The sequence below is a fragment of the Phialemonium atrogriseum genome, assembly GCF_030411735.1.
Source record: "Phialemonium atrogriseum strain 8032-3 unplaced genomic scaffold QBC33scaffold_19, whole genome shotgun sequence".
Lineage (NCBI taxonomy): Eukaryota > Fungi > Ascomycota > Sordariomycetes > Cephalothecales > Cephalothecaceae > Phialemonium > Phialemonium atrogriseum.
Window position 1 is genome coordinate 122,095 of NW_026848156.1, and position 20,408 is coordinate 142,502.

At 56.7% G+C, this 20,408-nt stretch overlaps 9 protein-coding genes across 9 annotated transcripts; 5 read left to right on the plus strand and 4 right to left on the minus strand.

Annotated features, from left to right (window-relative positions):
• Nucleotides 1–123: 123 nt before the first annotated feature.
• Nucleotides 124–1,528, plus strand: QBC33DRAFT_516731 (uncharacterized protein; the record flags this gene model as incomplete). Its single annotated transcript, XM_060426156.1, has 4 exons — nucleotides 124–241; nucleotides 291–461; nucleotides 494–1,003; nucleotides 1,104–1,528. 4 exons carry the CDS (start codon nucleotides 124–126, stop codon nucleotides 1,526–1,528), a joined length of 1,224 nt encoding a protein of 407 aa, XP_060281618.1.
• A 649-nt stretch (nucleotides 1,529–2,177) lies between these two features.
• Nucleotides 2,178–3,354, plus strand: QBC33DRAFT_621200 (hemolysin-III related-domain-containing protein; the record flags this gene model as incomplete). Its single annotated transcript, XM_060432788.1, has 5 exons — nucleotides 2,178–2,272; nucleotides 2,335–2,347; nucleotides 2,400–2,429; nucleotides 2,498–2,559; nucleotides 2,633–3,354. The coding sequence occupies exons 1-5, from the start codon at nucleotides 2,215–2,217 to the stop codon at nucleotides 3,352–3,354; spliced, it is 885 nt and encodes a 294-aa protein (XP_060281619.1). The 5' UTR covers nucleotides 2,178–2,214.
• Nucleotides 3,355–3,668: 314 nt separating this feature from the next.
• QBC33DRAFT_590820 (heme peroxidase) lies at nucleotides 3,669–6,316 on the minus strand (the record flags this gene model as incomplete). The annotated part of the gene is made up of 4 exons (XM_060431627.1): nucleotides 3,669–3,713; nucleotides 3,824–4,515; nucleotides 4,581–6,079; nucleotides 6,228–6,316. 4 exons carry the CDS (start codon nucleotides 6,314–6,316, stop codon nucleotides 3,669–3,671), a joined length of 2,325 nt encoding a protein of 774 aa, XP_060281620.1.
• A 1,083-nt stretch (nucleotides 6,317–7,399) lies between these two features.
• QBC33DRAFT_544236 (uncharacterized protein) lies at nucleotides 7,400–8,403 on the plus strand. Its single transcript, XM_060428429.1, has one exon. It carries the CDS (start codon nucleotides 7,729–7,731, stop codon nucleotides 8,146–8,148), a length of 420 nt encoding a protein of 139 aa, XP_060281621.1. The 5' UTR covers nucleotides 7,400–7,728; the 3' UTR covers nucleotides 8,149–8,403.
• A 206-nt stretch (nucleotides 8,404–8,609) lies between these two features.
• On the plus strand, nucleotides 8,610–11,581 carry QBC33DRAFT_621203 (uncharacterized protein; the record flags this gene model as incomplete). Its single annotated transcript, XM_060432789.1, has 3 exons — nucleotides 8,610–9,153; nucleotides 9,210–9,682; nucleotides 9,783–11,581. The coding sequence occupies exons 1-3, from the start codon at nucleotides 8,681–8,683 to the stop codon at nucleotides 11,579–11,581; spliced, it is 2,745 nt and encodes a 914-aa protein (XP_060281622.1). The 5' UTR covers nucleotides 8,610–8,680.
• Nucleotides 11,582–11,886: 305 nt separating this feature from the next.
• QBC33DRAFT_544239 (uncharacterized protein) lies at nucleotides 11,887–13,917 on the plus strand. Its single transcript, XM_060428430.1, has 4 exons — nucleotides 11,887–12,082; nucleotides 12,148–12,545; nucleotides 12,605–13,266; nucleotides 13,320–13,917. Exons 1-4 carry the CDS (start codon nucleotides 11,987–11,989, stop codon nucleotides 13,781–13,783), a joined length of 1,620 nt encoding a protein of 539 aa, XP_060281623.1. The 5' UTR covers nucleotides 11,887–11,986; the 3' UTR covers nucleotides 13,784–13,917.
• Nucleotides 13,918–14,616: 699 nt separating this feature from the next.
• On the minus strand, nucleotides 14,617–15,178 carry QBC33DRAFT_560777 (uncharacterized protein; the record flags this gene model as incomplete). Its single annotated transcript, XM_060430084.1, has 3 exons — nucleotides 14,617–14,823; nucleotides 14,862–15,113; nucleotides 15,176–15,178. The coding sequence occupies 3 exons, from the start codon at nucleotides 15,176–15,178 to the stop codon at nucleotides 14,617–14,619; spliced, it is 462 nt and encodes a 153-aa protein (XP_060281624.1).
• Nucleotides 15,179–15,290: 112 nt separating this feature from the next.
• QBC33DRAFT_495362 (uncharacterized protein) lies at nucleotides 15,291–17,396 on the minus strand. Its single transcript, XM_060425542.1, has 2 exons — nucleotides 16,667–17,396; nucleotides 15,291–16,593 (listed from the first exon to the last, which is right to left on the minus strand). Exons 1-2 carry the CDS (start codon nucleotides 17,322–17,324, stop codon nucleotides 15,359–15,361), a joined length of 1,893 nt encoding a protein of 630 aa, XP_060281625.1. The 5' UTR covers nucleotides 17,325–17,396; the 3' UTR covers nucleotides 15,291–15,358.
• Nucleotides 17,397–18,728: 1,332 nt separating this feature from the next.
• QBC33DRAFT_454986 (uncharacterized protein) lies at nucleotides 18,729–20,324 on the minus strand (the record flags this gene model as incomplete). The annotated part of the gene is made up of 2 exons (XM_060424753.1): nucleotides 18,729–19,291; nucleotides 19,463–20,324. The coding sequence occupies 2 exons, from the start codon at nucleotides 20,322–20,324 to the stop codon at nucleotides 18,729–18,731; spliced, it is 1,425 nt and encodes a 474-aa protein (XP_060281626.1).
• Between the last annotated feature and the right edge of the window lie 84 nt (nucleotides 20,325–20,408).

Consider the following 20,408-nt stretch of genomic DNA (forward strand, 5'->3'; position numbering starts at 1 on the left):
CCTCTAGATGTTTTTGAAGTTATAGGGGAAACTAATTGGTATGTTTAATATCAGAACAGTGTGCACAGACCATCTCCCAGACAAGGGGAGAGCAAGACGGAACAAGCATTGGGAACATTCGCCATGACACACAACCACATAAACTATCAAGCTCGACTTGAGCTCGTTCAGGAAATTCTGGACGAGCGGTTCGGCTTCGCAGTAGGCGGCTCCCTCCTCTCGGTGACATTTCCAGTGGGTGGTGTTTGGGCGTCTGCTGACCAGCTAAGGCCGAGATCGAACCCATCCAGTACGATCCAGATGCCCCTTCAAGTACAACAACTTCGCATACCGTATCTCCCTCCAACCGCCTACCGCTTCGGACCGGTCGACGAACAATGCGCCACCTCAGAAAGGCACTGGGCCCATTCCTGAGGGAACGAAAGAGTTCATCATGCGCCTAACCAATCCAGATGCCGAAGGTATGCATGCAGCAACCCGAGGAATGAGGTAGATATTATATCTTTGGCCTCTGCCGCTCTACGTGGCTTTCAACCACATGTTGTGCCTCACATCTACGGCTGGGCAAGCGCCAAATCCGGCCAGGGATGGATCCTCCAGGAGTTCATGCCAGGCTCGCCGGTGGACGAGGCATTCAAGACCATGGATCATGAACAAGAGAAGAAGATATTCGCGCAAATGGCCGAGCTGCTCAAGGGGTTGCAAGAGTACACGCTGCCTGAGACTATCACGGCTTTCGGGGGTGTGACGTATGATGACGCTGGTCAGATTATCAGCGAGGCCATGCCCAGCGTTGGTGCCGGGCCTTGGCCCTCTTTTGAAGCGTCTTTCATAGGCAGGCTAGAAGTAGCCCTCAAGAAGGCAGATGATAACCCCTATATTAGGGAGTGGCGTGCCAATGGTTTGAGGGACCGACTCGAAGCGTTCGTGGCCGAGGGTGTTCCGGATCAGTTTGGGATACCGAGTTCAAAGGAGGACCGAGTTATTGTGCACGCCGACTTCAGTGAGTTATCCGCCATCTCTTGCCTTTTATTCGTCCCCACTAACAACCTGGAGCCCTGAATAATGTGCTATTCGATGCCATTTATCGGGTCGCATCACAGCTCTGATCGACTATGACTTCGCGACTATTTCCCACCCGTCATTTGAGTTCCTTCGCTCTTTCGATGGGGCAGGCGGCCAGTTCCGCGGCTGGACTGGTGATGAAGAAGGTGAGAAGGCGGCTCTCAGAAATGCCAAGCTGCATGGCTTTCCGTCGCCGCTGCAAGAGACACAGCCCGACGGCGCCGTCAATTGGGAGGTTTCCAAAGACTGGGAAGATGCATTGGAAGGGGCTGGTGTCAAGCGCCCACGGAACATCCAGGGATTTGAAGGAGTCGCTGATGTTGACACGATCCTGCGCTCGATTCTGCCTTGGCGTGTCAGCAACTCCGATATCTTGCGTCTCCAGTCAGAAGAGGTCATTCTTCAGTGTAGGGATGAGAATGAGGAGCATCTGGATAAGCTGCTCAGCCGTCTGGGATGGTGAGACATTCCATTTGTATTGAGAGACCCGGGGTGCCGGGAAATATGTTGGCCTAGAAATTCAATCAAGGGACCACTTTGATACGCGAAAAGGGAATTGGTATATGGGGGGAAATGGGGGGGAAAAATGCCCCCAGATGCCTACAGACAGTCGAACCGCCACAATCGGGAAACAAGCCCCGGTAACTGCGAAACAATGTACGGCTGGGAATTGAACCCGCGCTTCGTGGAATAGAGAGTTACAAGATAACGCTCTTACCAACATGACTATTGATGGTCGAAAGCGTCACTCACTATTGGGAACTATATCGTCATTTGCTGGGGCGGGCAGGCATGGGCTCGCTGTGATTCTCACTTTCCACTCACCCAAACTTACAAAATGGAAGGTACCTTGGTACCTATTTTACACAATACATGGATTGCAGCAACTGGTAGGCATGTTAATCTTAGCCCCCAGCCCGGTGGTTGATAAAACTGTACCTTACTGCCCACTTCTAGGGGAAGACAGAAGTGTAGAAATGCTCCGAGTGCCTACAGTGCAATTCCACTTCAGGTGGGGTGCCTGCCAGGGTGTCAAGGTGGCCAGATTCTTGGTAACCAATCCGGCCAACAGCGGCTATTTGACCCAGTTCACCCTCCCACATCTTTGTCGACGCTGCCGCCTCGAACCAAATCATCACCTCCCACAACATGGCATCAGAGTCGACTGCTCAGGCTCGAAGGGGTCTCTTGACATGGAAAGATATCCGTAAGTTTTGCACACGTTGCCTCGAATCGACTATGGTATCTGCTGCTAACGTGAATCTGCAGTTCCATGGCAGAGGTTCGTCCGTTCACAAGATGGTGACGGACTTGAATTAACATGACCTTTCCAGAGACAATGAATTCATTCTTACTGGATATCGGTACGTGACTTGATCCAGGCCAAAGACCCAGGCCCACAGCTGTTCAGTTCCTCACCAGATTCCCCTAGAACGGCGTCCTTCTCATACTCCAAGTCCCTGAGGAGCATCTTCCAAGTTCACAACGAGACTGGTATGATATCACTTGCCTTCCAATGTTGCCAGGCGTCGAGTCCATGTTGCATTCACGACTTACCATGACCCAGCCAACATCTGGTCCCACTTGATGGGTGCCGCTTGGTTCCTATTGATGTTCCTCCAGTCCTTCCACATCAGGCAACTGGCCCATGGCTCTCAGCTCCAGGATGCCATGGCGCTGGGCCTCTACTACCTCTGCGTAGTCGTCTGCTTTATCCTCTCGACCATCTTCCACACCTTCTCCGACCACAGCCAGGGAATGCACAAATTCGGCAACGAGCTGGACCACCTCGGCGTCGTGCTCGTCATGTGGGGCACCGGCATGTCGGGCGTGCACTTTGCGTTCTACTGCCACGGGCTTCTACGCAACACCTACTTCGCCATGCTCACCGGCACCGCACTCGCCTGCGCCGTCTTCACGCTCCGGCCCAAGTTCAGGCAGCCGGCGTACCGGACGACGCGGTTTCTGATGTACGTCTTCCTCGGGACGAGCCTGTTTGCGCCTGTCTTGCATGCTTGGCTGCTCTATGGGGACGGGCTCAACGAGATGATGGGGTTGAAGTCATTCCTTGGACTGGCTGCCATCAATTTTTCCGGGGCAGCTGTATATGCGGCGCGGATACCTGAGCGGTGGTTCCCGGGGAGGTTCGATCTGCTGGGCCAGAGCCACAACTTGATGCATGTGTTGGTGCTTACGGGAGCGTTGGTCAGGCTGGATGGGCTGGTGGGGGTTACGAAACTGTGGCAGGATCCCGCCGTCAAGTTTGAGTTTTGTGTCGGTGCAAGCTAGTCTTTCGTCGAATACTTCTTCCTCTTTGGAACTACCACCTCGGTTGGGCGAGTACGGGGACAAATCGACTACACCATCGCCACTGGCACTACAACTTGTCGCTGTAGAGTCCGCCGTCACCGGAAACTAACTTGCTTCAAACCCTGTTGCTTCAATATTACGTCTTGATCTCGAAAGCAGAAGAGTAAATGATAGCCCGCCACTCCTACATGTGTGCGTCCCCTCCATCCCATCCCCACCCCCCTCACAAAGCGTGTACTCCCATCTTCCCCTCATCCCAACCCACCAGCAAACAAACCGATTAAATCTCAGCCTCATCCGTACCACCACCCGCCCCCCCGCCCGCCACCGCCAACCACCTGTGCAGCACCCTAGCAATGACGCCCGCGACCCCCGACCAAGCGACGCGCCACCCATGCTGGCGCAGCAGCGCGAGCGCGATCTCGAGCGCCGCGACCGCGATGCCGACCAGGCCATCCCCACCTCCCCCCTCATCCAGCGAGCAAACGACGGGGTTTTTGTCGGGGTCGGCGGGGAACAGCGGGCGGCGCTGCAGGCAGTCGATGTCCGTGTTTTCGGTGATGAGGCGCCAGAGCAAGTTCGCACCGTGGGCCTGGACGTCGATCTCCCTGAGCCAGAAAGGGTCGTAGAATCGCAGGTTCGGGAGGTCGGGGCCCGCCGTCGTGGTGGTGGTGGTGGTGGTGGTGGTGGTGGGCGGCAGCAGGGGCTTCCAGAGGAGGTCCTCGAGGGCGTTGGAGGGCCGGCAGTCCCAGGGCTTGTCGACGAGCCAGCAGCGCATCATGGCGAAGCCGACGCTGAAGCGGTCCGAGTTGCCCGTGCCGAAGAGGCTGAAGAGGCTGATTATGGCGGCCGACTTAGGGATCGTCGTGCCCGGGAACCGCTCTTCGTCGAGCTGCACGCCGACTACGAGGTCGACGTCGTCGGGGGTGGCGTAGAGGCGCGACAGGGAGGCCACCGTGGTCGGGTCGGAGGAGAAGTCTTCGAAGCGCTTGCGGATCGGGACGGTGACGTTGGTGCCTGGATGTGTGATTAGTAGGGGAGGTACCGTGTTTAGGGTCGGAGATTGCTTGCCTTGCGCATTGTATGCCTCGAAATATTTGTTGAATGTGGGGAGGCCTTGTTCTCTCTCGTGCACGATACCTTCGGGCGTAGGGGGTTAGCAATCTCCTCAGAGGCTCACTACTGGGGCAAGGTCTTCGGCTTACTCCATGTGGCGAGATCGAACGGCACGCCCCTGTACTTGCCCGCAGTGCGGAACCCGTCGTCGACGCCGCTGTGAAAGTTGGGGATTGAGGTGGCCAAGATGCCGCGGAGGATGTTCTCCAGGCCGGCATCGATGAAGCCCTGGGCGTTGAAGCCGGTAGCAAACAGGTTCTGGTCCCACAGCGTCTCGTTCTGGGCGTCCTTGATGGGGAAATCGGGGATGATGAAGTCGTGGAACCGGTACACGACGGCCATCTCGGCCGAGATGGTCGTCGGCTTCCCGTTCTTAGTCACCAGCGGCCACGGGTACGTGTTGGCCGGGTTAATGTCGAGGAAGCCCTCGCCGTGGATCGCCCGGAAGAGCGGGAACCCGTCGTCGGTAGGCCACGGCATGTCGTCCGCCCAGTAGGCCATCTGGTAGACGTTGCCGATGAGCTGGAACTTTGCAGATACGATCAGCCGAACTGTCTGATAGAGCCGTTCGTCGTCGTACTCGGGATGTTGCCCCGCCAGGATGTCGCACAGCCGGTTGTGCTCCCGCAGGAACAGGGTGTGCACCGCCAACATGATCCAGTCCTCGTTTGTGCGCGGATCGCCTCCTGCAAAGAGCTTGGTAGGGTCTACCCCTGGACGTGTCCGAGTCGGGACTCCCATTGTGTTGAACGGAAGGTAGGCCCGGGGAACCTTCGCCCCGCGTGTGGTGAGCATCTGTTCCAGCAGCTTGCCGCCCTTGAACGAACGCAAGCGTTTGGCCACCTCTTCTGTGCTACCGTACAGCACCGACACGTCCATCCAGGCCGTTGCCATGTTGAGGTTCTCGCGAGGGTTCTCCTTCGATGTTCCGGTTCCGGGCACGGCCGCAGCCCTCCAGACACGAAGTGTCGTGTTAAGGGGGAACTCGGTCTCGTCTGGCGGCATGGGCACGTCGATGAACTCGGTCGTCGAGTCCTGGCTCCATGTGACGTCGTGAATGATGAACTCGACGAGGCCCAGCAGAAATGGCGTGTGCTCATAGTATAGCGTCTTGTGTCTCTTGAAGAAGGCGTTGCTGACGGCGCGCGGGTTGGGGCCGTCTCGGGGCTTGGAGATGCCGTCCGCATAGGCGTGTTGGTTATGATCGCGTGACTTTCCCGTGCCTGTCTGGCCCTCGTTGATCTCATTTGCCTTGATCCAGTTGCAAGATCCGTCGTAAGTGCGATACCACCATTTGTTCCTGTCACTCATGCAGCGCGGGTCTAAGGGGAACCCTAGGTAACTGAAAAGATCGTTGGCTTCGGAATCCGGCGCGTTCGATGTTGTGCTCTGTCCCTGAACATCCGGTATTGGCCCTCTGGCTACCGGCGCTGCGGAACCCGGTACTCTAACGCGTTTAAAAGGCTCCTGGACGGAGTTGACGTTGCCTGGTACCTCTCCCTCCCTGAGGGCATCGCAGAGTTGGCCTGTGTGGCTCTTGCCAACGAGATTGCTGAACCATTCGGCGACTTTCTCAGTGGTCTCCGAGCTGGGTGCAGGCAGATTTTGTGTGGGCTCATGGTTCCCTGCTCCCTGCTGCGGCTGTCCAGCAAGGACCTCGACACCCAAAACAAGGGCCGAGGTGATGAGTACGGGCAGTGTTAAGAGACGATGCAGTTTCATGGCTACGGAGATACTCAAGATCCTGGCCGAACTGTGGAAACATTGGGAAAGGAGTGGCTGTCTTCTCGCTGATAACTTCGCTGCATTTTGCGGAAACAGCCATTTTGTCACTCTCCAAACCTCGAACCACCCATATTCCGCTCCAAAAGTCTTGCATCATCAGCTGGCCACAGACAGGAGACGTAAAGGGGAGCATGTTATTCAGCCCGCGACGGAGACCACCAATCCTAAGCCGGAGAGTTGGGGCTCCCCCGGGACGAGCAAGGCGAATGAATCCTGGCCTAACCACCCTCCCAGGACTGGTTTACACGCACCTCATGGGTAACACGCCGGTGTTCCCCTCCCTTTTTGCGGTCCAAACCATGTGAATCAGGTCACCTAGTAATTAATAATAAGCTTAGCAGCCAGCATGTGCAAGTCATGCCTTGTCCCTGCCTCCTTATTTGAACCAGGAGAAGAACCAGGTGTATGGAGGCGCCTGGTCACCTGCTGAGGGGGCTCACTCCTGGATAGGTCTTCTGGTCTTGGATCGAGTGAAGCACAGAACAAGGAGTGGCAGAAAAACAAGAAAGAGCACACTTCAGCACCAAGTGTTCCCTGATAAGTCGGCACTGGGGATGCCTCCAGAAATGAGGAACCTCCAGAATGAGGCCCTTGGTTCCACCGACCGAGACACGCCCCAGTCATGAGGTTCTTCTGTTCCACGATGTAGGCATCCCTGGTGTTTGCCACATTGCCATGATTGCTGGGCTCACGGCAGTACCTTGGAGTTGTCGGATGAATCTACCCTGGGATGATAATAGTACCGAGTTCACATTGCCTAGGTAATTAGGGATTCATTACCCCGACCCCGGGAGAAGTGTCGATCTTAGCCATGGACGAACTGCTGATGCATGGGTGAACCATCTTGGCTGTCTCGGGCTCTTTCCTCGCCTTCAATCTCGTCTTTCAAACCAACATGATCGGCGCTCAATGCGTCCACGCATACTTGGCAATTTTTCTCGAGGCATGAAACGTGGAATATCGAGCGGGCGGTGGATTGGCCGAGCGGTGGCCAGTCTTAGCCGAAGCCCGCGTATCAAACAGTTGCACGTCTCGAAGCCGTGGCGGAGCCCAAACGTGACCCCCTGCTGACGCCGCTTGGCCCGCGTCGAACCGCAGAACATTGTCAATCCCAAGGGAGGCCGCTTTGTGTTCCAGTCTGAACTTGACGGTCCAGATCTGATCTGCACTTGGCAACCCATCAACTGTCATTCCCAGGATCTCGCCCGCGCATCCTAAGACGTATGTCGGACCAAGTACAAAACCGTCCGATGCTGCTCTCCCCGACCGGTTCTGTTTCCTTCTTTTCTCTCACCACCCACTCGCTCATTCCTGCCTTCATTTCGCCTTTTTTTTCCGAGTTGATCTCACTATCGTTATAAGTTCTGTGAACTTTATTACATTCCATTCTCTTGCACGTATTTAAACCGCCAGTCGGTCTTTTAACTCGGAAAACACATTCCTTGATTCAACATGTACGCAAAGACTTTCCTCGTGGCCCTCCTCGCCGCTACCGTCTCGGCTGCCGCCGTCGACATCAGCGCGCGCCAGAACAACAACAACAAGAACAACAACAACAAGGCCGGTGCCGCTGCCGGAGCCAACGCCGCCGCCGACTTCGGGCAATGCAACCCGACGATGGACTTCCAGCTCGGGCGGCCCGGCCGCAAGGCCGACGAGGGCACCTTCCTGCCCGTCGACCCGCTCGTGGCCAAGGGCCAGCAAGACGCGCTCAACCCGGCCATCATCGCCAACCGCATCTGCGACCAGCTGACCAACGTCTGCGAGGCCAACCAGGCCGCCAAGGACCTCTGCACCGCCGCCCAGGGCAATCTCGGCACCGCCAAGGACCAGTCCACCGCCGACGCCTTCAACGCCGCGCTCGGGTTCTAAGTTAATTTACCCCTCTGTCGAGATGGGTGCCCGCTGTCTGGATTCGGCCGGGGCTGGTTGGGAGGAAGGAGTCTTCGGGATGGGTTGTAACTAGCTAGGGGCAAGGAGCATTCATGGCAATATTCCACGGCGTTCAAACAGACTCGGGACCGGCGTTGTCCGGGTCGACGCTACAAGCCATATTAGACTTGATAGATGGAAGCCATTGTGAACACACAAAAGCAACGTGAATAAACATCGGTATGGATAGAGAGGTTCAACCTCGGATACGATTCCTCTTGTGCTTGTCTCGTAGGTACTAGGGGCATGTCATCAACTCTATGTGCAACTTGAAAATCACCTGATTGGCTCATACCAAGCTAGTCGTGCTGGCAGCTCAGCCCCCACAGCAACCACTCACAGTGCTCAAGCGTGATGGGACTTTGCTGCGGCAGGATCAGGCTGCCAACGAGGCCTCAACCCAGCAACTTCTCTTTCCCCCCGCCAGCGGGACCCGAGCCCAAACCAGGCACGACGCACTGGCGCAATCTCCATGGATCCTCTGAGCATTCTCTCCATCGCCGCTGCAGTCGTCGCCTTCGTAGATTTTGGAGGCAAAATCCTCAACTCGGCATCGCACCACCTCAGGCGAGACGACGACCTGACGACTGCCTTGGAAGATTTGGCAAGGGAAGCCGGACAGCTCGGTCGCCTAGGCCGCCGGATCGAAAGCACACACGGGCAGCCGGAGTCGTCTGCGAGTCAGAACCCGGAATTCGACGCCGTCCTTGTGGAGCTGGCGAGGGAATCCACCCTGGTATCAGAAGATGTCGAGACCTTGATCTCGACACTGCAAACCACCAACGGGAACCGCAAGGCTACAACATCTCTGCGTCTGCATTTGCTAAAAACGGTAAAGGATGGCGGGTCAGAGTATTCGGCGACCGAGAGGAAGGTGCGAAAAGCCGAACAAAGGCTCAGTAGCATCAAAAGCGCCATGATGTCGGCCGTGTTGGCCTGCCTCTGGTACGTGCAGGCGCCCTCGTTTGTCGTCCCTGTTGTTCATTGTCTGAAGCATCAAGTACTAGGGCCGATTCAAGATCCACAGCAGACGAGATCCGCCGGATATCACTCTACATTGGCAAAGAGCATACCCGAAGCTCTGCGCCTGCTACGGCTTCTCCACCAGAGCCCGAGCTGAGCCTGAGCGCCGAGGAGCATCAGCGACAGCAGCTGATCCACCAAATCTGGTCGCAAAGCTCCGGCCCCTCGGACCAGTTTGAGTCTCTTGGGGGAGATATCGAGGTGGATTCGGCCAGCCTGAGGTTGCCGCCGGTTTCCCAAGTGGAGCTGCAGCAGGCAGTTCTCCGCAGCCTCCAGTCCAACGAGATGGAGGAGAGGAGGAGTGGGATAAGCCCAGCGCACGAGAAGACCTTCCAGTGGATATTCGAGCGCCCCCAAGACACGGGCGACGAGCTCGCCGACGCCCCGCCATGGTCTGACTTTGTGTCCTGGCTAGAGCAGGACGACACGTCTCGGATTTACTGGATCACGGGTAAGCCAGGCTCCGGCAAGTCAACGCTGATGAAGTATATTTTCGAGAGTGGGCGCCTCGAACACCACCTGGGGCGATGGGCAAGGGGACAAAGTCTGAGAACCGCCGATCTTTTATTCCTGGAATGCCGGGAGTGATGATCAGCGACCCGAGCACGGCCTTCTGAGATCAATTTTCCACCAGTACCTAACGCAGATGCCTGAGCTTGTCCCCGGCGTCTGTCCACGACGGTGGGCGATGCATCGCGTCTTCGGAACGAGTCGTGGTGTCATGCTACCTAGCTGGACCAAGACGGAACTACGCCAGGCATTCGATATGCTCCTGCCTCTCGCCCGCCAGAGCAACCAAAAGCTCGTGCTTCTCATCGATGGGCTCGACGAGTTTCAGGTGACAGATAACTTCCGGTTCCTTCTCTCCTTCGCCGAAACAGTTCGATCAGAAGGGGGCGCAAAGGTGTGCGCCAGCAGCCGCGAATGGACCATGTTTACAGATTACTTCCGCGCGCACCCAAGTCTGCGGCTGCAGGACTTGACGAGGAATGACATTGAGCAGTACATCTACAGTCATCTCAACAAGAGCATTGCATATGCCGAGCTGAAGGACTCAAACACGGAAGATGTGGATCGACTGGTCGGAAGCTTACTCGACAAGGCCAGCGGTGTCTTCCTCTGGGTTCGGATAGTCACGGATGTTGTCCTGGCTGGAATGGAGGCTGGTCAGACCGTCAACGAGCTCAATGCGAGCGTCGAAGAGCTGCCGCCCGACTTGTCCGACCTCTATCAGGGAATCTGGGAAAGGCTGGGCCCCAGAGACCAAACTAGCGTCGCCCGACTGCTCCGGATCTTGGAGGCGAGTGTCGGCCCTCTAGATCCAACGACAATGTTTGCGGCCGAGCAACCCGATGCAGCGGAGGCGCTGAAGACATCCAAGGTCGCGCTTGAGAAACTCGTTGCTCGGCGGCTGCGGAGTCAGACTAGGGGCCTTCTTGAGATTTCCGAGATTCGCACCATCAACTATCTGCACCGGACTGCCAGGGATTGGTCGCTTACTGTCGAGGACGAGATGCAAAAAATGCTGCCCCCAGATTTCGACCCGAATCTGCAGCTTTGCTTGGCCAAAGTCGCCATCACGACGATTCTGTGCACTCCAAAGGGCTGGAATCTAAGCTTCGCGGAGTTGTGGGACAGGATTGGCGGCTGTCTTGAATACGCAAGTAGGGCGGCTGTTCGGCCCAAGAAATGCGCGAATGCTACCAAGCTCATTGCAGCACTGGATAGCCTCGACACGTGGGTGGCAGAGTTCCGAGAATATTTTGATTTGCGCAAATCTCGCGGCTTCGGCGAGGAAATTCATTGGAGTAGTTACCAGTTCAGTCTCCATTTCACACCAGGAAGAGATCCTGACTTGGTACCACATGTCAACACTTTCCTGGGCCTTGCGTCTCAGTACGCCATCCTTGCATACGTCGAGCAAAAGCTAAAGGAATGTCCAAAGCTGGTCAAACCCAAGCGATACGAGGTTAGTCTCCTCGAGAATGCCTTATTCGTCCCCGGAGCCAAACCCGGCAGACCCTTTGGGCTCGAGGAATCGCCGGGACTCTGGCGACTGCGCTTTCTGCAGCGAGAGGCCCTCGTCCGCCTACTCCTCGATCGCGGCGCCGACCCGCGCGCCGAGTCCTTGTTGCTGTGTCATGTCCCCAGGCTGGTGAAGGGCCTCATTCTGATGCCGAAAGGGCGGCGGGTTGCCGCCGCCGCCCGGGCCTTGCCTCTCTACAAGACTTTGCCGAGCCTATCTGGTGTCGGCAATAAGACCTTCTGGGAACCGGTGCAAACCATGTTGGATGAGAACATGAAGAATCGAGGCACAATTTCGCGGTTGCGGTCTTTACTGTCCCTGTAGATGCAGGTAGTAATGATGATAGTTATGTTGATTGAATTGCCTTGAAAGGCCTAACAATATAGATTCCAATTCTAATTATATGCCAAATATTGCATAGGTAGGCTAGGTAAGCAAAGTGCTGACCTTGATTTGTTTGGGGACCCAATAGGACTACGTTGATCCCTTGTCAAAATGCTAGCAAAATAGAACATAAGAAGAGGAGAGCTTCTCATTGGTGCTGAAACGGCCACCTGAACTTTGCATGCAGCACATTTTTCAGGTTCTCCGACTGCCTGGCGGCTGATGAATCAACAATAAATGCGGCTGGGAACTGGAAACCGCGTTCCATGGGGGAAACCAAGAAATTCTCTACAGCTCCACAGCTCATGCTCTCAGCGCCATCCATCTGGCGAGGTTAACGCAACGATGAGCAAGGAGAATCAGACATTCGTTTATATTGATGGCAAGAGGTATAATTGTTCACAAGACGAGGCAGTTGACCTAGATGTGGCCGGCATTGGTGTATGAACAACAGCCCTCACTCCAGCTTCCGCTGCTAAGGCATTTTCGCTGACTCTGATAATTAGGTCATGGTTTCCTTCTGGGCTTCTGCAGCGATTACATTCATATGCATTATTGTTGGCTACCTTAGAGGCACTCTTCCTGGTGTTCCGCAGAATGAGGCAGACAGCCTGATTAAGGGTCTGATACGACAACCCTGGACCTGTCGCGAAACACTCTTCAGCTCCAGACCAATCTCAAAAGCGCACGATAAAATACCCAGAGCAGAAAGCGGCTCACGGATTGAAGAAGCATTCGAGAGCTTCCTGCTCTCGTTCAGCGATCAGCAGCTTGTCACCGGTCTAGCCATGTTGGTGTCTATGTTCAGCAAGGGAGATATCACTATATACTCGTTCCAGCTTGCTACAGCTGTTGCATGGTTTTCATCGACGATACACCTTGCCACGCTGGTCGTCTTGAGGAGGCATAGTCTCGCCGTTCTTGTCATCTAGTTTTAGGCATCGGATTGCTAACATTTGGCAGGTTTCTTCGCCGGAACAAATGGTCACGGATTCTCCGAGTTTCGATAATGCTCGTTGTCGTGGTTTTGCTTCTGGCCGCGAATTCCATAAGTGTGACAACCGATCTTTCACATTCGCGAAATCGACCTTCCGATGCAATTTTCTGCGCTTACAGGAAGACAAAATATAAGGGAGTCGACTTGTTCAGCATCATCTGGTTGGTCTATGCCTTCACGACGAGAGTCATCCAAGTTTCTGTTCCTGAGCCGTCGGACACCTCTCGCCAGCGCATCTTTGATCGCTTCAGAAACCGACTTGGCAACATGCCTACAATTCGGGACCGTGTCTCTAGCAGGATTGCCGCTTTGCGCCAACAAGAGCACCCCTCAGTATCGACAAAGTTTCACTTGGCTTTTAGCGCCATATACTTCGCGCACATAGAGTTGTCGTCTAGTTTTGCGTGGCAGGTTATCTGGCTAACTTTCAGTTTCGGCTATGGGGTCCGAATCTCTACGGACAGCTGGAGTTTCTGCTACTCCATGGCTGAGTACTGGCAGGACCCGAGCTCAGATCCAGCAAGGTGTCTGACGCCGGCATTGCAGATGGGGTTCGGACAGATTGTCCCCCTTGTTCTACTGGCTTTACCCGTGCTGTCTTTCGTTGGGGCATTCTTCGGCGAAACTAGTGAGTGATATGCTTCAATGCCATTCGTGTTGTCAAGCTGCTAACGAAATTAGCAACCACCCCGGAGACTGCAAACGCGACTACAAACGCAACTAGTCCGATAGTGGAGGGAGGAAATCCTGATCCAGGGAATCACACAGAGGCGGAAAGCTCAAACTTTGTTGATCCTGAAACCTCGGCCTTCAATACTATTGCGCAGCAAGCTCCGACGAACAGTGGTGAAAGGTTTGGTATAGCAGAGCCAACTGAATCACTTGATGACAGGGGGAATCTGCCAAATCCTGATCCTTACGAATTACTTATGGTCAGAGGGTTTGTCATCTTCCTCTGCTCCATATATTTCGCCTTCGTTGTATTGTTGGTGGTAAGCGGCTTGAATCTGGCTACACTTTCGATTTTTGCTATGGATATTCTCTATCTTCTTGACGAAGCGCGTGCTTTTGCTGTTGCGTTGCACATTGTGCCTTTTGTGCTTATGCGCCAGGCTAGGGGGCGTCAAAGGGAGGAGTCAGTTTAAGGTGATGAGCATAATCAGAGGAATCACCTACTAGGATTCGAGGCATTGGTCCTCTCATCCACCAAAGTTGTAACTGCCTCGCAGAGCCATATGTTCTGTCTTTGAAAGCTTGCTTCTAGCATCCCGAGATCCAGTGAAAGTTACATAGGCCTCAATCGACGCTCCCACAACTAATCTAACTTATCCATCCGGTGACAGCATGGCCATTTGGTCGACAGCAAGTTAGACTCGTCCCAGGCTAAAGACAAGCCAGGCAGGTGCTAGCTAGATAGGCTCCTAAATCATATTTGGATCTCCGGGGCATTTTAAACCGTCAGTTATTACCCTGTACTTTACTACGTATGCCAATTTCCTCTCCATTCCCGAGACGTTGCCTATGATGCTCCATCACTTCTCGAAATAGGTAGCTCAAGGTCTATCATCTATCGCAGCCAGAGGACAACACGGCGTCAATGTCGAAGGTAATTGCGAGGGAAGCATTCCTAACCAAAAGTAATAAGTCCCAGACACGTCATACACGGTGCCAGGGGCGGCATAGAGACCCAGTAGGAGAACGCAGGGCGCTAAATAGCGGGTTGGCCGTCAGCACTACTACAGGACAGACTTCGAGCTGTTGAAGCCTGGAAGACAAAACGACAGAAAAGAAACAAAAGTATAAATCTTCTCCGGATGCGGGTCGTGGTGGATTGAGTCCCAGCCGTCTAGGAGGAGTCAGTCGTGAGTGCCGAGACGGTATGAAAGGAAACGCCGTTCTTGGTCACGAGCGGGCCGTCCCACGAGAAGCCAGGGGGCGTCTTGTCCAACACGGTGCCGTTGGCGAATATGACGCCAGTCTACGGCTCGAAGGCCGGGTTCTGGGCCGCATGGAGCGTCTGGGCAGGGCTCTTCCCCGCCCGGTCTAGACGCGGATGCAGCGGGGGCCGCCTGGGGTTGATGAGGCAGTTCTCGCTGATGGTGAACAGGTTCAGGCCGATGGCCAGCGTGTACAGCTCGGCGCTAAGCTGGTCGAAGTGGTGGTCGCCGTTGGTGACGACGCCGATCTAGTCGACCATCAGCACGTTGGGGAAGGCATGCTGGCACTACTGTACTTGCGCTCCTTGGGGTCGCATTTGTCGCTTGGGTCTGTCTTGGCTCGGTTGTCGACAGCCCAGTCGGTGATGCCGCCAAAATTCAGACCAGACACCCAGTCGACTCGGCTCTTCTTGGTGTCGGCGCTCATGTAAGCTGCCCAGTCCGCCTTGTCCGACGTTCCGTACACGAGGATGTCCGAGTCGGAATCTTTGTCGTAGAAAGACCTGACGACGCTGTAACTTGTGTTCCCGGCCTTGATCTCCAATTCGGTATAGTAAGTTATCTCATGCAGGTACTTATTACACGGCTTGGCACGTTTACCATGCCGTACATCTAGCTAGGGCTGCTGACAGGAATGGGGTCATGGATGCTACGTAGTCACATCATCGGGGGTTGTTTCGTGCGGCGGAGCGGCAGGTCCTGAGAAACCGGCAGGTCTTGTCAAGGGGGCATCAACGACGCTTCCATTCTGTTGCCTCTACAATAACAGTAATTAATCACCTCTCAGTCAGCCAGGCCCTCCAGCTGCGCCTTGATCTGCAGCGCCAGGACCCGCGAGAAATACCGACAGATGGCGAGGTTCCCGCCATGGAACCAGAAGCCCGGATGGCCCGACCGGCGCCACAAAGCCCTGACCTCGCCCTCGCCGTCGAACCCCCACACGTCCCCGACGCGGTCGGCCACCTCGTCCCCGAAGATGGCCCTCGCCTGCGTCCTCATGTTCTCGTAACCGGTCGCGAAGACGATCTCGTCGGCCGGCAGCTCGGTCCCGTCGGCGAGCCGGACCCCGCGCGGCAGAATCTCCGCCACCTCGTGGCCATGCTTGACGGCGATCTTCCCGTCGGCGATGAGCTGCGACGCGCCCACGTCGAAGTAGTACCCGCCCCCGCGCTGGAAGTACTTGATAAACAGCCCGCAGTCGTCGGGGCCGCGGTCGAGCCCGAACCCGGCGCGCTCCAGGCCCTCCAGTATCTCGGCGTCCTTGACCACCTGCAGGCGCGTCAGGTCGCGGTGCAGCGCCTTGACCACCTCGCCGGGCCAGCCCCACAGCCACAGGTCCGCGTCCTCGACGGGCGGCCCGCCCTCGGCGTAGAGCCCGCCGAGCAGGATCTCGGTCGCCGAGGCGCTGCTGACGACGCACGTTGTGGACCGCTGCACCATGGTGACGTGGTAGCCGCGCTCGTAGTAGTCCTGGCAGATGTCGTGGCTCGAGTTGCACGCCCCGATGACGACGGCCCTCTTGCCCGCGCCGTCGGCGCGCGCCCCCGGGAACCGCGACGAGTGCACGAGCAGGTCGCCCTCGAACCGGTCGCGGCCCGGGATCGACGGGAAGTGCTCCTTGCCCGAGTGGCCCGTGGCCTGCACGACGTGGCGCGGGCGGAGGGTGCGCGTCTGCGTGGTGCCGTCGGGGAGCTCGCGCCGGATGGTGACGGTCCACCGCTTCTCGGCTTCGTCCCACGATGCGGATTCCGGCGACGACCGCGTCCAGATGTTCAGCTCGAGGGCCTTGGCGTAGATCTCGAACCAGTCCGCGAGCTTGTCCTTGGGCGTGAAGACGGGCCAGTGGTCGGGGAAGTTCATGTACGGCAGGTGGTCGTACCAGACCGGGTCGTGGAGGACGAGCTGGTGGTAGCGCTTCCGCCAGTTGTCACCGACGGCCTCGTTGCTGTCGACGATCAGGGTCGGGACGTTGAGCATCTTGAGCCTTGCATGGGCGGTCAAACCACCCTGTCCAGCCCCTTCACGGATGGATCGTCAGTACTACAATTACTTGCTTCTTCGCCGAGAAAAGTCTCCCAGACCCAAACTCACCGATGATCAGCACATCCGGATCGCTGTGGTCAAAGTTTGCATCCTCGACCCTCCTGTCCAGCCAATTCTTCCGTCCCGGGTTCGCGCCATGCTGCACGCCTTTGGTCCTCCCCGGGCCAAGTGGCTCCTCATGGCCTTTTATCGTGGTCAGGATGGTATAAAAGGTCCATATTTTCCAGGTTCCTTCCTTCTCCGCCAGCCGGACGATGCCGCGCCCGGAACCGACCCCGGTCTCCACGGTTGTGTAGAACTGGATGCCCTTGACGTCTTGGGTCCCGTTGAACGGGGCAATCTGCGGCGATCGCCAGGCCGAGGTTCGGTCGATGGCGACGGCGGTCAAGGGGCAGCTCTTCTCGAGCTGCGACACGATCGTGTCTCGGCCCTTCAGGGTGCGCAAGTCCCACGACAGCGCCAGGTGGTCGCGCCAGTACGCGTCCTCGTGGAAGAGCTGCCCAATTGCCTTGTAGTCCTTCTTCGCGATGGACTGGTTGAGGAGGTCGATGGTGCGGGTTGCGATCGCGTCGGCGTCCGCCGAGAGGTCCTGCGCTGTAGCGGGCCAGGCCGAGACGGGGATGTTGACGGATCCCGGCTCGCAGCGCTGGCTCGAGGGGACCGAGGGGGCGGCCTGGGCCGGCTGTGGAGTTGTGATGCTACCCATGGTGGTCAGGGACAAAACTAGCTGGTTTAGGGAATCGATTGAGGTCGATTGAGGGGTAGTCGCACCTAGGCTCGTCCCTTTTAACTTTGGGCGTCAATTGGGTGAGTAAGCATCACCGACTAGTCACCCACTGCAGTACCGCGATTTACATCTCCACTCGTCCGCAGTCTACTGCGGTACAGCGTGGTGGCGTCTGCTGGCGTCGCACAGACTTCCCGGCATCAGCATCGCGATGCGGGGTTCAACGGCATATACCGCAGCGATTCGTGACCACTGTTATATTTCCATAATGGGACATGTTGGTGCTATTCCGCACAATTGACATGTCTGCAATCATCTGATCCCATAACACGCCCATACAAGGAATACAGCAATGTCGGCTCCCTACGTCTTAATACGTCACAGTTCTAAAATCCCTACAAATAATTAAGGAAAGAGGAGGGAAGGGCAGAAGTCCAATCAGCCAAGACATAACTACCAAGGGGGCGGTTCCGGGAGCGAGCTTAAAACATTGTACATGTTTCGTATAATTAGAGACAATAACCTATCATACAGATGCGATACTGATAACTGGTGCTAGATGGGTTCAAGGTTGACGATCCCCCGATGGAAAGGTGGCTGTATTGTTGTCGTCTCGATCCTCCTGCATTAATTAGCCAGCCCACGATACAGCGAAGTGAGAGCCGTAGTTCGGGCTGGTTAGAAAGGGGCATGAATGCGGCCATGTTGGCAACTCAGGGGGAAACGGGTCACTCAATGTATCGAGTGTGAGAGGCGTGACTCTCGTTCTTTTTGGACGCCAGAGACTTAAAGCCTGGTTGCGTAAAGAGTACTAACAAAAGTGGTTAATTAATTAATGCAAAAGGTATACTTGTAGTTTTGCTATGGCTATGAGAGCTCTAACTTCGAGTGGACTTTGAAAAGTTACATCAATAGATCATTCAAGCTGAACATTCCGCTGTCGTTTGTATGTTCGATCTGGCGCATGAATTCCAGGAGTTGGGCTTGGGGACGCGGCCCATTCGGAAGTGAGTCGTGTCAGCAGCACCGGTAATGCTGTTTTCTTTAGCTGTGTGTCGTTGGGATGGGCGATGAGGCTGTTCACGTTGAGATGGGGAGCTGGCAGGGAGATGCTTACATCGCTAATGAGTCGCCAACCTAAGCAGCCCAAGGTCGTCAACGGAATCGGTTATCGGTGATACCTCGTTTCAACAATCCGGATGATCGAAGCTATGCGCACAGAGTTAGGCCGCTCCCAGGTATGTATGTACATACAACCCACTGAGTCACAGTTATATTCAAGACGCCAATACCGATGCCTTTGTCTTCGATACAGGAACCCCCAGGGCTAAGTATCATGCACAAACACGCTCTCAGAACAGCACCAAGCTAAAACCTCCACCCCTACCGACCCGGCGCCGCCACCTCACCATCGGCGCTCTCGTCCGCCGGCTCAGCCGAGAACGGGTCCCTCTTGAGCGCCTCCTCGACCTCCCTATACGCGTCATAGCCGTACAACCATGGCTGGACCTCGGGACACGTCCACCTGCTGGGGAACGCGCCATCCAGCTCCTTCCCTAGCTGAGACAGGAATACCCTATCGCGGGCCTCCTGCTCGGGCCCATCGGGCATGTGAAATGAGTCCCTCTGTAAAAAAAAAAAAAAAGAACCCCGGCGCGTCAGCATTGCGCAATGCAAGGGTGATTGGGGGAGCGAGCCACGACTTGCCTGCTTGAACGTCTCCTTGACGATGGCCTCGCCCCGGGCCTTGCGCAGGCGCTCGTACAGGCCCAGCGCTTGCGGGAGCTGCGCTCGGGACTGCATGCGGCCGAGGAGCAGGCCAAGGACGGCGCCGTCCTCGACGGCCGAGTTTGCCCCCTGGGCGAGGTACGGCAGCATCGGGTGGCAGGCGTCTCCGACGAAGACGAAGTTGGACTTGTCGTTGATCCAGGTGGGGAGCTCGGCACCTGTCACGAGCAGCCTTTGTTAGAGGATCCCCCCTGGGACTTGGTCTTCGAGGCGGGGGGAGGGGGAGAGGGGAGGAGGGGGAGAGGGGAGGAGGGGGAGAGGGGAGGAGGGGGAGAGGGGAGGAGGGGGAGAGGGGAGGAGGGGGAGAGGGGAGGAGGGGGGTCCCGTACGGTGCATCAACTTCCACTTGTTGACCGTCTTCACGAGATCAAGGAACCGGTTCAGGATAGGATCCCAGTCCTTAAACAGCTCCCTCATCTCCTCCACGGACCCGGGCTGCCGGCTGACGCCGACGGGGAGGTCGTCGGGCACCAGCAGGACGAGGTTGTACACCCTCCCCGCGCGGAGCGAGTACCCGACGGCATGGGAGCCCGGGCCGATCCAGAAGTGCACCGACGGCTTGCTCACCCACTCGCGCAGGTCCGGGTCGGTGATCTGGTCCAGGTCCAGGACGACGCGGTAGGCCAGGTCGCCTGTCATCTTGGGCCGGTCGGCCAGCCCGCCCAGGAAGCAGTCGCGGCACCGCGACCAGAGGCCGTCGGCCGCAACGACCAGGTCGGCCCGAGCCCTGACGCCCGACTGCGTGGTGATCTCGGCGGCGTCGAAGTCGATCCAGTCGACTCTCTGGCCCAGCCGGAACCCGACGCCGAGGTCCCGGGCGCGATCGTAGAGGGCGAGCTGGAGGTCGACGCGGTGGAGGTCGATGAAGGGGGCGCCGTACTTTGCGCGCATCTTCTTGTCAAAGTCGGCCTCCATGGCCAGGATCTCGCCGCTGTAGCGGTGCACGGCGAGATACGTCGGCTCGGCGGCCGACTTCCACAGCTTGTCGGGGAGGTCCCATTGCTGCAGGAGGCGGGACGAGTTTGGCGTCACCTGCAGGCCGGCGCCGATTTCCAGGAGCTCCTGGGCGGACTCGAACACGGTGACATTGTGGCCGGATAGCGCGCACGAGATGGCGGCTGAGAGCCCGCTCAAGCCTGCTCCGACGACAATGATGTCCAGGGCAACTGGAGATTTGGAGTGAGTTGGCATCGACATCTTGTCCACGAGCTGCGTCGTCGGTTGGCGGCTAAGGTTTGCTTGCAAGATCACGCCCTACTACCGCGTAGACTCCGG